The sequence below is a fragment of the Elgaria multicarinata genome, chromosome 4 (assembly GCF_023053635.1).
Source record: "Elgaria multicarinata webbii isolate HBS135686 ecotype San Diego chromosome 4, rElgMul1.1.pri, whole genome shotgun sequence".
NCBI classification, from domain to species: domain Eukaryota; kingdom Metazoa; phylum Chordata; class Lepidosauria; order Squamata; family Anguidae; genus Elgaria; species Elgaria multicarinata.
Genome location: NC_086174.1, coordinates 89,609,451 through 89,624,126, shown reverse-complemented (window position 1 = coordinate 89,624,126; position 14,676 = coordinate 89,609,451). Strand labels below are relative to the sequence as shown.

The 14,676-nt window shown below is 42.0% G+C and overlaps 1 protein-coding gene across 2 annotated transcripts in view; it reads right to left on the bottom strand.

Annotated features, from left to right (window-relative positions):
* The window catches only part of LOC134397787 (amine sulfotransferase-like), a 29,444-nt gene extending 21,503 nt beyond the window's left edge, over window positions 1-7,941 (bottom strand). Inside the window, exons 1-2 of one of the 2 annotated variants that reach the window (XM_063124746.1) lie at window positions 6,682-7,941; window positions 5,409-5,567 (exon numbers count right to left, since the gene is read on the bottom strand). In XM_063124746.1, the coding sequence (XP_062980816.1) occupies window positions 5,409-5,556 (148 nt within the window). In that variant the 5' untranslated portion in view covers window positions 5,557-5,567; window positions 6,682-7,941. Of the gene's footprint in view, window positions 1-4,200; window positions 4,438-5,408; window positions 5,568-6,681 lie in introns of those variants that run through there. The other variant, XM_063124747.1, reaches the window with a different exon arrangement.
* Window positions 7,942-14,676: the final 6,735 nt, after the last annotated feature.

Here is a 14,676-nt window from a genome sequence, read left to right as displayed (position 1 = left end):
TTTACTGCATTTTAAATGCTACAAATAACATATATAACCTAAAAAGTGCACTTTTTCATGTCATGTATGGGACAGCAAAACTATATGCATAATTAGCTATATATATCTGCAAATAAACACACAGTTTCTAATGTTTTAATATGTAGGCAGCTCGTTTAGGACCTTACCTTTGCTATCAGAATGAAAACAACACTTAATTCACTGTACAATACAATGTAACCTCATTTAGCATGTGACTGATCTTGACAATGGTAGCCATTTTGAAAACCAGGTTGCGCAATAATAATAGCAAAAAAATTATCTTTCATCATCAAAACGCCCTCTTTCCACTATATACAACTAATACAATACAAAATATTAACTAATTTTTCATTTTGAAATTTCATGTGTTTCGTCGCTGTTTCAGTGGAATGCTCCAGCAACAAAATAAAAGCACAGCTGTGAAGTGTTCAGCTAAGATATGGCAATACTGTGTTTGAGCAGAGGTTGTTGGAGACACTTTGTATGGGCTTCCTGCGAATGGTTGGTAAATATTCTGGGATATTTTCCCCCTTTGTCCTTGGGATAAAATGATTACAAGGAAATATAATCTTAGAGAGCTGTTTATTTTCTTAATACTGTGCAGGAACTACACAGTGGGAAGTGTCACTTGATTTCGTTTATTTCCTTTACTATTTGAAACCTGTAAAGTCAGTCTCAATAACGACAACAAAAATAGCCCTAGGCTCCAACCAGCTTTGGTAGGTCTAATTAATTTTATTTTAAAAACATTCTGCTTGTCTAAAAAAATTACAGTAACAAGCTTACCTTGGCTTTTACAAATGTTTGTATTTATGTTTGCATTTGTTCCATAGCTCACAGGCAATTGTGGAAGACCTTGCGTCGAAACGGATCTGGCCAATGGATACAACTTTACTGAGCATTCTGTGTTGAATTGTCTGATGAATTGATTGTATTTTTGCACATGTGATAGAATGCTTTGTATATAACATTTTTAAACATGTTATTCAATCTATAAAATCGTTATTTTTAATCTTCTTCCTTAACTTCTTTGTTTATTGTATTCTGTTAGGTTAAGGGTAACACTTTTTGTTACAAGTGGAAACTTGAACCTGCTTCTCCCCAGTCATAGAAAAACATCTTCATCATTACACCACACTGACTTTTGTTTGAATCAACTTAATTTAAACCTATATCACAAAGAAGCAAAATTATCAATTTGTTCTTCAATAATGAAATCAAGTGTTGTGTGCCAATGCTATTGTAATCAAAACAGAGCCATTGAGACCGTTCTTTGACACCAAACCATTTGTTGCAATAATGCTCTTGATTTTATTTTATTTATCTTCTGTGATGGAAGCGTGTGTGACCCTGATGATCAGAGACAGCATAAAAGCAAGTTCATTTCTGTATATAAACAAAATCTCCATTATTAAATATAAGTTTTTATTAACAGTTGTAAGTCCTCTGATAAGAGTCAGATAACTTACACATATCAGTGGGGTTTATGGAAAAATGATTTAAAACTCAATAAAATCCAAATATTTGTATGTTTTGTATCACATATAGGCAGAGGTCTCCTGGCTAATGGAGATCAACATAAGGAGTCACCATCACGTCAATCAATGGGCATAAAGAGGGAGGGCTGTGGATTTTAGGGGACACCGTATTCCTAAGAAAGAAACATGCATTTAACTCTCTCTCTGTGTGTGTGTATAGAAATTGGAGAGATACATAGTTGAATATGGAGCAGTGTGAAAGGCACTGAAAACCAGTAGGACGTGCAAGTTGGTCTAGAACGTGGATACGTTTGATGAGAAATGTATTCATCAGTAGTGTGAATTAGAAAATGCACTTTTAGCAATTGTTTGTTCAGGGGTTCTAGATGCAGGGCCCACAGTTGCCATGGCACCTCACAGAGACCTCCAGCATAGGGTGACCATATTTTGGAAACCAAAAAGGAGGACAACATTGTCGACCCCCAAGGGGGCGTGCCCAGCACCAAGGGGGCGTGCCCACCCGAACATAGCCTTGGTCACATGTCTGATTTTACAGCACACATTTAAGACAAATCTGTTCTACATAACATCTTAATGTTAAAATCACTGAAATAAAGAACAAGTGAGAGATTCAATGTATCTGAAATTAACTTCACTCACTCCTACTTTTGTAGGTTTTGCTGTACTTTGAAGCTTTTGCTCTACTCTGTGTGTTACATTCTCCCCTTCCCTCAAATATCTTTTCTGACTGTATCTTCACTCATTGCAAGCTGCTGTTGTTGTTAACAGGGTTTGCTACTGGCCCCAGATCTGTTTCAAATTTGGTAGAGCTAAAGCTCTACCTAAAAGCTATCATGGTGCCAACTTTCAGCTCTTTATCTTTAAAAATGACACTTTTAAAAATAATAATTTTAAAATCTCAATTTTAAAAAAAATTCTAAAAAAATCAATGGATGAATGGATCTGTTTCTAATTTGGTGTGGCTAAAGCTCTACCTAAATCCTTTCATGGTGCAAAGTTTCATCTCTTTATCTTTAAAAATGACACTTTTAAAAATAATAATTTTAAAACCTCAATTTTTAAAAAATTCCTAAAAAATCAATGCATGAACGGATCTGTTTCAAATTTGGTATGACTAAAGCCCTTCCTAAGAGCAACCATTGCACCAAGTTTCATGTCTTTATCTTAAAAAATGACGGAGTTATAAGCATTTTTGTTAATTCCCATTAGAGCTGCTCTTTGAAAATAATCTGGATTTCCCCTCCCCCTCCCGGATTTGCCAATCCGGGCATATGGTCACCCTACTCCAGCAGTGCCCATGAAGCTGCCCAAACCCTGCTGTCTCCAAACACTTATCTTTAGTATAAACCTTCAGAAACGTTAAGGCTCAGCTTCTCCTTCCCATTCCTGATCCTGAACCTGCTGTGGATCAGCTGCTGGGGTGAGGGGCAGACAGAGTGGGAAAGAGTTGCCTTCTGGTCCTGCCCAGACTCCTCCTGCCCACACAGATCTTGCTCTCCCCATTTCCTCCCTGCCTCCACTCCCACTCTCTAGCCTCCCTATTTCTCTCATCCAGCCCCTTTCCTTATCATTTATCTCCCTTCCCTCCCTGTCCCTAGTCTACTTCTTTTCCCTTTATATCCTTGCTCTTTCTCTCCCCTCCATTTATTATTTATTTATTAAAACATTTATATCCTGCCCAATATCACTAGGATTTCAGGGTGGCATACATATAAAATCAGAACAATGTAAAACAATAAATGTATTAAGTCATTAACAAAGTAAAACCAGTAAAGAAGTTTAAAAGCAATAAGAACAATTAAAACAGTTAAAATCCACATGCAACCATGGAGAATTTCAGCCTTCAAAAGCTAAACCAAAAGCCATGTTTTAACTTGGTGTTGAAATGAAGCCAGCATTGGAGCCAGTCAGGCTTCCAAGGAGAGAGCATTCCACAACTGGGGTGCCACCACAGAGAAAGCGCTCTCCCACGTCCCACCATGATGTGTGTCTCGCATTGGTGGGACGCAGAGGAGGGCTCCTCCCACGGATCTCAAATCTTGGGCATATATATATGGAGAGGCGCTACCTCTTTGCCATGCTGTTTCCCCAACCTCTAGCCTTGCTTTTTCTCTCCTGTGCCACCACGGCTTTAGGTCACTTTTGACTAATCAGGTTCCCCCGAAAGCCATATCCTCTGTGGGAGCCATTTTGTGGAGGTGCCCACAACAGTTTCTCTTAATTCCCAAATGTGCCCAAGGGTCCAAAAAAGACCTCTGATTTCCATATTTATTTTCAAGAACACAAAACTTTGTATACAAAACTTTTCTATATAGAGTACAAACATAATTTAAAGGAAGATATCACTGAATTTGGAAAATGGTGAAAGGCATTAAATGCCAGTCTGTCATGCACATTGATCTGGAATGCGGACAAGTTTGATGAGAAATTCATAGCAGTAGCATCGCTAGTGTGAATGAGATAATGCACTTTGAGCGTAACCCAATAGGTGGTGGACATGATGAACATTTTTTATTATTTAATGTAAGAAGCTGCCTAATATCAAGACAAGACCAGTGGTTGGTCTAGCTCAGTACTGGCTCCACTGGCTGGCAATGGCTCTTCAGGTTTTCAGAGGGGGATCTTCCTTAATATGGCAAAAACTGAACTGCTTGTTTTTCCTCCTAAACCTTCTCCTCACCTCTCATTCTCTCTTACTGTCAACGATGTCACGCTTACTCCGGTCAAGGAAGCTCGTAGTCTTGGCTTTATATTTGATTCCTCGCTCTCCTTTATTCCTCATATCGAGGCAGTAGCTAAATCCTGCCGTTTCTTCCTGTATAATATTGCCAGGATTCGACCATTTTTGTCTGTCTCTTCTGCCAAGACTCTTGTTCACGCACTGGTTATCTCTCGGTTGGACTACTGCAACCTTCTTCTCTCTGGCCTTCCTTCGTCTCACATCAGTCCGCTGGTCTCTGTCCACCACTCTGCCGCTAAGATCATCTTCTTGGCCTGCCGCTCTGACCATGTCACTCCACTTCTGAAATCTCTTCATTGGCTTCCAATTCACTCCAGAATCCAATATAAACTTCTCCTGCTGACCTTCAAAGCTTTTCACGGTCTAGCTCCTGTCTATCTCTCCTCTCTCATCTCACACTATTGCCCCGCTCGTGCTCTCCGCTCCTCTGATGCCATGCTTCTCGCCTGCCCAAGGACCTCCACTTCCCTTCCTCGGCTTCGTCCTTTTTCGTCTGCTGCCCCTTACGCCTGGAACGCTCTTCCAGAACACTTGAGAACTACCAACTCAATCACAGCTTTTAAAACTCAGCTAAAAACTTTTCTTTTCCCTATAGCTTTTAAATGTTGAGTTTGTTCTGACTCTATACTGTTAGCCTCACCCTACCCGGTGCCTGTTTACACTTCCCTGTGCCTGTTTGCATTCTCTTTCCCTCCTTATTGTTTACTACAACTTTATTAGATTGTAAGCCTATTCGGCAGGGTCTTGCTATTTACTGTGTAATCTGTACAGCACCATGTACATTGATGGTGCTATATAAATAAATAAATAATAATAATAATAATAATAATAATAATAATAATAATAATAACCTTCTGCGTGGAAAGCATTTGCTAAACCACTCAGCCACAGCTGTTAGCATGTCCTTTTAAATTATATCTAACACTCATAGAACAAAGACTGCTTGGCATTATATATGCAAAGTTTGTTTGGCTCTATATATTGTACAGCACAATTCTATGCATGCCTACTCAGAGATAAGCCCCATGAAGTTCAGTAGGTCTTATTCCCAAGTAAATCAGTTTAGGATTGCAGCCTTAAAATCTTTCAAAACTACCCTCACCCATTCTCCCTTGAAAACACTTCCCTTTATAATATAGAGTTCTTACCAGATTTTGGATAAGTGACTATGACTATATCACTATCCCTGACTTCAAAATCTTCTATTGTCTCAAGATATCCAGGTATTATGAAGTCTGTGGCGAAATTAAATCCTTTAAAATTAAATAGCTGTGGTTGGATCTCAGTTTCTGCCATAACTGAAGGGCCTGCAATGAAAGACAGACATAATTAACTTTCCTGATTAGTCTTATTTATTTATTTATTACATTTTTATACTGCCCAATAGCCGAAGCTCTCTGGGCGGTTCACAAAAGTTAAAACCATAATAAATCTGTATTGATGTAGGCACCAATCCTGGCTTTTCCAGAGGCAGCCCATAGTAATGGGGTTTTGGGTATCTGGCTTTGGAAGAAAGGACTTAATAAGTTGCCTTAAACTGGAGAGTGATCTACCAGGTGTGCTGCCATCTTCACTGACTGACAGGTCTGAATTGAGGAGGGGGTCGCGAGCAGTAGTAGAGGAACTGCTCTGAATGCCAAAGATCCCAGGTTCAACCTCTGGCATCTCCAGGTAGGGCTGGCAAAGACCCCTGTCTGAAACCCTGGAGAGTCACTACAGTAAGTGCAGACAATACCAAGCTAGATGAAGCAATGGTTTGGCTTAGTAGAACGTGGTTTCTCCTGCCCCTCCTGGCCTTGTTTCCTGAGAGGTTTCCTAACTCCAAGATCATTCCATACTATTAAGGAGGAGGAACTCCTCCGTGTATATATTATTATTATTATTATTTATTTATATAGCACCATCAGTGTACATGGTGCTGTACAGAGTAAAACAGTAAATAGCAAGACCCTGCTGCATAGGCTTACAATCTAATAAAATCATAGTAAAATAATAAGGAGGGGAAGAGAATGCAAACAGGTACAGGGTAGGGTAAGCAGGCACAGGGTAGGGAAAAACTAACAGTAGAAAGTAACAGTAGAAAGAATATGATTGCACTAGCAATGTTCCTTGTGTAATATAAACTATTCTCATAATCTCAACATTCATTCTTCCATACATTTTATTTTAAAAAATCCTAACTTTCTATTCTTGACAGTTAACAATACAAAGCTTTTACACTGGAATAAGAAATAAGAAACAATTAAAATAAAGATATTTATGAATTATGCCTGTGGGAAGAACAGTTTGGGAAGGAAAGTGTCAAACCACTATGTTAAAGTCATGATGGAAAGCATTAAGTTGCATGCAATCAAGCCCTTTCCTAATAAAAGATTACTATTACCTTATGTCCTATTACTAACAACAGAAGTTGAGAATTACCTTTGCAGTTTTGGCTTGATAATTCTAAAATACAGTGGTTTGCTACTTCCTTCAATAAAGCACCAAACAGAATGGAATGAGAGGAGCACCTCTGAGGCCTGGAAAGAAGCAAATATCAGTCCTCTACTTTTCTGCTCTTTATGCAATGATGGTGTAATTAACCTTTGTGCCCTCAGCCTTTGAACACCATGCTCTGGTAAGTAAAAACAGATATGTAAAGTACACTTGGATTTCTCAGTAAGCTTACGAAATTTAAACTTGACTAAACATTTATATTAGCAAGCTTGGACAACATGGGCATGGACATCATGGCAATGAGTGTTGGGTGGACCATGTGAGGGGAAAGGGGATGTCAAAATTGTCTTATTTGTCCCCATTTTAGGTCCTTCCTCAAACACAGCGACTTCGGTTGCCATAAGAACTTTTCATCAGGTTTACTGGTGCTGGAAGTGAAAGCCATCAGTTGAAGAACACCATAAACATAATTCATCCATGACTTAATTCTGGATGGTGGGGTTGAGCTGGCATCTATTACGGGGCTTGAATGGATGATCTGGAAGAACTTGATCTCCATCAGCTGTATCTACCTTGCATACTCAATTCAGAACCAACACAGGCTTGAGTTCAAAAAGATGGGATCCTAGTGGTCTACAGAGCTATCATTTATTTCACTAGGCTTCCTTTCAAATTGAGTAGCAGTTTTGGGTACTAGCCTGTAGCCAGCATTGGAGAATTGGGACTGGTTAAGGTTTCTGTTGACTGAGCCAATCACACTGTTGCCCATCAGCCTCCCCTTTGAACTGAGAGAAATGGTACTAAGTTGGTATTGGTGGTGGTTGGGGGCATGGACCATGCTGAATTCTTCGAATATTTCAGAATCAAAAAACCAGTTATGTTTTGACCATTAGCTGACAATGGAGATAAAGGGCTTTATCACACCAGCGTTATACTGTGCAATCACTGCAAATTGTGTGCAAAGGACTCTTATATTTCCATCTTATAATCTGCTTTTATTGTGAAGTACTCCCATGCATCCTGCTTTAATTGCACTTCTTAACCAAAGGAAGTGCAATATTTTGCTACTAGTTTTCCAGCATATCGTTTGTTGTTTTCCAAGTGGCCCCTGGGGGCGCAGGAGCAGGATTTGAAGAAAAATTAAACAAATGCTTACATCTTCGTAAGCTTTAAAGACAAAGACATCAACATTGGCACAGTAATAGACATTAAGGAGAGCTTTAAGCACACCAAATTTGAATCGGATTGGGTCATCCGTTGATTTTTTATGATTTTTTTACATTTCCCCCCTTAAACCCATTTCCTGGCATGTAAAGGATCACTGCCGCCGGTAGCAGGAATAACAACAACGGCAACAGCTTAGCGCTGTAGGGGATAATTCAAGGGAAACCTACTCTTGATAGGCTATCTCTGTCTAACTACCGACCCATTTCTTTGTTGCCTTTTGTTTCAAAGATCCTGGAGCGTGCGGTCTACTCTCGCTATCTTGACTTTCTTACTAGTAACTCTGCTCTAGATCCTTTTCAATCCGGATTCCGTCCTTTGCATTCCACTGAAACAGCCCTTACTAAGATCACCAATGATCTTCTTACTGCCAAGTCTAAAGGCCTTTATTCCATTCTTATTCTCCTTGATCTAACTGCAGCCTTTGACACGGTTGATCATGATCTTCTCTTAGATTCCCTTCATGACGTTGGACTTCGTGGCTCTGTCTATAACTGGTTTGCCTCCTATCTAGCAGGTCGCTCTTTCAGCGTGTTGGCTAATGGCAGCTCGTCTTCCTCTTTTCCCCTTTCAGTAGGGGTTCCGCAAGGCTCGGTGCTTGGCCCGTTGCTGTTTTCTTTATACATGTTGCCCTTGGGCAAGCTTATTCAATCTCATGGCCTCCAATTTCATCTGTATGCCGATGATACACAATTATATCTTTCATCTCCGGAACTTTCTCCTGATGTTCACGATCGTATCTCGGCATGTCTCTCAGATATCTCAGCCTGGCTGCTTCATCATCATCTGAAACTTAATATGGCAAAGTCTGAATTGCTTGTTTTTCCTCCTAAACCTTCTCATCTTTCATTCTCTCTCACTGTCAATGATGTTACGCTTACTCCGGTCAAGGAAGCTCGTAGTCTTGGCTTCATATTTGACTCATCACTCTCCTTTATTCCTCATATTGAGGCAGTAGCTAAATCCTGTCGTTTTTTCCTGTATAATATTGCCAGGATTCGATCATTTCTGTCTATCTCTTCTGCCAAGACGCTTGTTCATGCACTGGTTATTTCTCGGCTGGACTACTGTAACCTTCTTTTCACTGGCCTTCCTTCTTCTCACATCAGTCCATTGGTTTCTGTCCACCACTCTGCTGCTAAGATCATCTTCCTGGCTCGCCGCTTGGACCATGTTACTCCACTTCTGAAATCTCTTCATTGGCTTCCAATTCACTTCAGAATCCAATATAAACTTCTCCTGTCGACCTTCAAAGCTTTTCACGGTCTAGCTCCTTCCTATCTCTCCTCTCTCATCTCACACTATTGCCCCGCTCGTCCTCTTCGCTCCTCTGATGCCATGTTTCTCACCTGCCCAAGGGTCTCTACTTCCCTTGCTCGGCTTCGTCCATTTTCCTCTGCTGCCCCTTACGCCTGGAACGCTCTTCCAGAACATCTGAGATCCACAAGTTCAATCGCAGCTTTTAAAGCTCAGCTAAAAACTTTTCTTTTTCCTAAAGCTTTTAAAACTTGATGTTGTTTGGACTTTACACTGTTAGTTTTACCCTACCCTGTGCCTGTTTACCCACCCAGTGCCTGTTTACATTCTCTTCCCCTCCTTATTGCTTTACTATGATTTTTTTTTAGATTGTAAGCCTATGCGGCAGGGTCTTGTGATTTACTGTTTTACTCTGTACAGCACCATGTACATTGATGGTGCTATATAAATAATAATAATAATAATAATAATAATAATAATAATAATAATAATAGGTACATGGGATGAAATGTAAAAAAAAACATACAAAATCAATGCTGCCGTTGGCAAAACCAAGAAAAGAAGAGCAATGGAATAGCTGGCTCTCCTCCCTTTGAACTTGCTCTGGCTGTCCCATTCCTCAACCCCACCCCCATTCTTTATTTTTAATCTTTAGATACAAAGGTTCACATCTACAGATTAAAAATAAAAAAGGAGGGGGGAGAGGAACGGGGCAGCAAGAGCAAGCTCAAAGGGAGGAGAGCCAGCTGTCCCATTCCTCCCCACTCCCTGGTTGTCCCGGCTGCAGTGGCTGACTCCCGGCTGCCCCGTTCCTCTCCTTCCACCCATTTCTTTAAAATGTATTTCTTTGTTTACAGCATGGAGCCCAGAGCTCCCTGTCTGCCCCCTTCCAATACCCCCTTTAAACTTTACTTTTTATTTTTCTTAAAAAGGCTCTGCAGAGGCACGGAGCCTGGCTCCAAGCTAAAACAAGTCAGAGTAAGTACCTGATTTTTTAAGCGTGGAGCTTTGGGGCTTGGCCCCAGATTCTTTCGGAGTGGTAGCTGTGTCATGTAGATCACCTACCGCCACTCTAAAGCTACCCTGGGGTAAAGCGCCCATGTAGACAAGCCCCAGGGGACAGTCCCATTTTGATGTAGATGCTTCAGTGTCTACCTGCTGGGAGTAACAAACTCTAACTTCTTCTCATACTGTTCTGTCATTACATGACTTGTGCACAGCTCTGTCAGTATAACATTCTTTTCCTGAATCTCAGATTCCAGGCAATGCAAACTTTCTGCCCCCAATGAAAGGCAGGTTTGCTTGTGTGAACAAAAGTTGTACTCCCATTTATGCCATAGCTGCCTTATAAACCTCCTATCCCCAACTGCTGAACTCCAAAACCGGGCGCGAATCTCAGAATTTTGTAAATAATTTTGTATGAGCATCTTGGTTCCATTAGTAATGAAAAATATTAAATGAAACGACTGAAAAGTGGAAATTGATCAGGTTAACAGGCACAAAATGATTTGGGGAAGGTACTTGGATTCTCATGTTTTGGGTAATTATTGTTGTTTTCCTCATTTGGAGAGACAGATATCCAGATTTTGGAATTGTATGTTCATTATATACTTTATGCATTATTTCATATTTGTGAACAAAAAATAAAAATGTAAAACTGTCTGACAATTACCTGTAAGATAACAATGGATAATGGTAATTGAGCATAGAGACTGAAGGAGAGAGAGAGAGGTCTAAAGAAACCAGAATAATGCTGACACTGCACCTGTGCTAAACCGTACATCCCACATTGAACATCACTTGGAAGCCTCAGCAGTTTAGTATTCCCATTCATTAGATTATGGAAAATGACAGCCCCAGGACCCCTTGCCTATAAAGTAAATAAACAAAGAAATAAATTCAGCAATCTATATACAAGCCACACAAAAACTAGCACAACGGCATAAATATGTTCAATTCAGATTACCTTTTCGTGGTGCTGGAGCTTGAGCACCTCAAGGATGCCATGAGCTAAACCGTGAAGGGACACCCAAGACGGGAAGGTCATGGTAGAGAGGTCAGACTAAATACGATCCCTGGGGAAGGTAATGGCAATCCATCCCAGTATTCTTGCCATGAAAACTAAATGGATCAGTACAACCAGAGATATGTCGATATACCATCGGAAGATGGGACCCCCAGGTCAGAAGATGGTCAAAATGCTACTGGGGAGGAACAGAGGATAAGTTCAACTAGCCCCAGACGTGATGACGCAGCTAGCTCAAAGCCAAAAGGACGGCTAGTGGCCGACGGTGCTGGTGGTGAACGACGAATCCGATGTTCTAAAGGTCAACACACCATAGGAACCTGGAATGTAAGATCTATGAGCCAGGGCAAATTGGATGTGGTTATTGATGAGATGTCAAGATTAAATATAGATATATTGGGGGTCAGTGAACTGAAATGGACCGGAATGGGCCACTTCACATCAGATCACCACCAGATCTACTACTGTGGACAAGAGGATCACAGAAGAAATGGAGTAGCCTTCATAATTAAAATAATAAAGTGGCTAAAGCAGTGCTTGGATACAATCCAAAAAATGATAGAATGATCTCAATTCGAATTCAGGGTAAGCCATTTAACATCACAGTGATCCAAATATATGCCCCAACCACAGATGCTGAAGAAGTAGAAGTAGATCAGTTCTATGAAGATCTGCAGCACCTACTGGATAATACACCAAAAAGAGATGTTATTTTCGTTACAGGAGACTGGAACTCTAAGGTGGGCAGTTAAATGACATCTGGAATTACAGGTAAGCATGGTCTAGGAGAACAAAATGAAGCGGGACATAGGCTGATAGAATTCTGCCAGGACAACTCACTGTGCATAACAAACACTCTCTTCCAACAACCAAAAAGATGGCTTTATACATGGACTTCACCAGATAGCCGACACCGAAATCAGATTGACTACATCCTTTGCAGCCAAAGGTGGCGGACATCTATACAGACAGTAAAAACAAGACCTGGAGCTGACTGTAGTTCAGATCACGAACTTCTTATTGCACAATTTAGAATCAAACTAAAGAGAATAGGAAAGACCCACAGATCAGTTAGATATGAGCTCACTAATATTCCTAATGAATATGCAGTGGAAGTGAAGAACAGATTTAAGGGACTAGATTTAGTAGATAGGGTCCCAGAAGAACTATGGACAGAAGTTTTGCAACATTGTCCAAGAGGTGGAAACAAAAAACATCCCAAAGAAAAAGAAAACCAAGAAGGCAAGATGGCTGTCTGCTGAGACACTGGAAGTAGCCCAAGAAAGAAGGAAAACAAAAGGCAACAGTATGCCCAATTAAATGCAAAATTCCAGAAGTTAGCCAGAAGAGATAAGGAATTATTTTTAAACAAGCAATGCACGGAAGTGGAAGAAGACAATAGAATAGGAAAGGAAAGAGACCTCTTCCAGAAAATTAGAAACATTGGAGGTAAATTCCAGGCAAAAATGGGTATGATCAAAAACAAAGATGGCAAACAGAAGAGATCAAGAAAAGGTGGCAAGATTAGGGGTGTGCACGGACCCCCCGATCCGCTTCACTTCCAGATCCACGATTTGCGGATTGGCCTGCTTCGCTCCGCCCCCGCTCCGCCTGTGTCCGCTCCGCTCCACTGTGGAGCTCCGGATCCGGATCGGAGCTCCGTTTTCCCCTCCATAGTCTTGCATTGAAAGATAAAAAAGTATACAACTTTTTTTCTGTGAAAGTTAGAAACCTCAAGTTTGGCACCATGACACCTCATGGACGTATACACAGGCACGCCAAGTTTCAAGGCAATCCCATCATCCCCTGATTTTGGGGGAATTTTGGAAAATCGGGCACCCCATTCACACCCCTTTCGATAGCTCCGTCAATTTGCATGTTAAAAACCTCAAACCCGGCACCATGAAAGCTTATCCATCTGTCCACATGGACGCCCAGACTCAAGGCAATCCCATCATCCCCTGATTTTTGGCGGGGCTCTAACCTCTAACGCACCACCCATAACCCTAATTCACACCCCTTTTGATAGCTCCGTCAATTTGCATGTTAGAAACCTCAAACTTGGCACCATGATAGCTTATCCATGTGTCCACATGGACGCCAAGTTTCAAGGCAATCCCATCATCCCCTGATTTTTGGGGAATTTTTGAAAATCAGGCACCCCATTCACACCCCTTTCGATAGCTCCGCAATTTGCACGTTAGAAACCTCAAACTTGGCACCATGATAGATTATCCATGTGTCCACATGGATGCCCAGACTCAAGGCAATCCCATCATCCCCTGATTTTTGGCGGGGCTTAAACCTTTTAACTCACCCCAAATCAAGTCCCATTCTACAACTACGTCAATTTGCACGTCAGAAACCTATCCTTTTGTCCCATGACAGCTTACCCTTGTGTCCACATGGACGCCAAGTTTCAAGCCAATCCCATCATCCCCTGATGTTAGGGGAAGTTTTGAAAATCGGACACTCCAGTATGTCAGGGATTTAAAGTTGCAATGCAGACAGCTCAATGGGGCCAGTTCAAAGGAAATCCCAACATGCCATGAGATAACCCTAAATCTTCTTCCACACTTGAAAAATGGATTTTTGAACTTGATAAAGTCTAAGTGAGCTCAGGAAGGACTTCTCCCCTGAGTCAAAGCAAAACACCATCCCTGCGAGGCGGGAAGGGGAGAAGGGAGGGAAGGCAGGCAGGCAGGCAGGCAGGCAGGCAGGCAGGCAGGCAGGCAGGCAGGCAGGCAGCATGCATTGTAGTGCCGCAAGGATGGCTTGAGCACTAACACATAGCAAATCAACCCGTAAGCAGGCGCAAGGAGGAAGTGAGGCAAAGATGGCTGGTTGTTTCTTTCTAAGCCAGCAGTTACGCATTGAGGGGCACAGAGGAGGATGACTGGGAGCAAGTGTGCCGGAGGGTGCTGGGCACGAACCGCAAAGCCCATCTCCCAGGCACCAGGCGGGTAGAGAGGCAGGCAGAGCAGGCGAGGAGTCAGTCCTGGCAGATGCCCCACCACAGCAGCACCCCGGGGGAGGCGGGCAGGCGGGCAGGCAGGCAGGCAGGCTGCGGACATTTCTGGGGGCACAAGGAAGTGATGGCTGGTTTCTAAGCCAGCACTGCAGTTAGTCACGCATTGCAAACGCAAACCATCCCAGCGAGTCGGTCACCGAGGAGGAGGACAGGTACAGCAGCAGGCTCGTGGGCTCAAACGATAATGAAGGACTTGGGGATACTCCTCCTCCTCCTCTAATGCCACCTGCCTCTTGTAAAGGGGCACTTTTCCCATTCCCACCCTCAAAAAGAGAACGCCGGGCACAAGTTGCAGAAGAGACTGCCTCTGCCTGCAGCTTCTCCTGCTTCTGTTGCGGAGCTGCCAGCCAAGGAGTTGCCCGTTTGATTTTCACAGCAGGAGAGGCAGCCTGCTTACTGGTGCCAGACTGACCAGCAGTGGTGGCTTGACCACTGCTTTCAG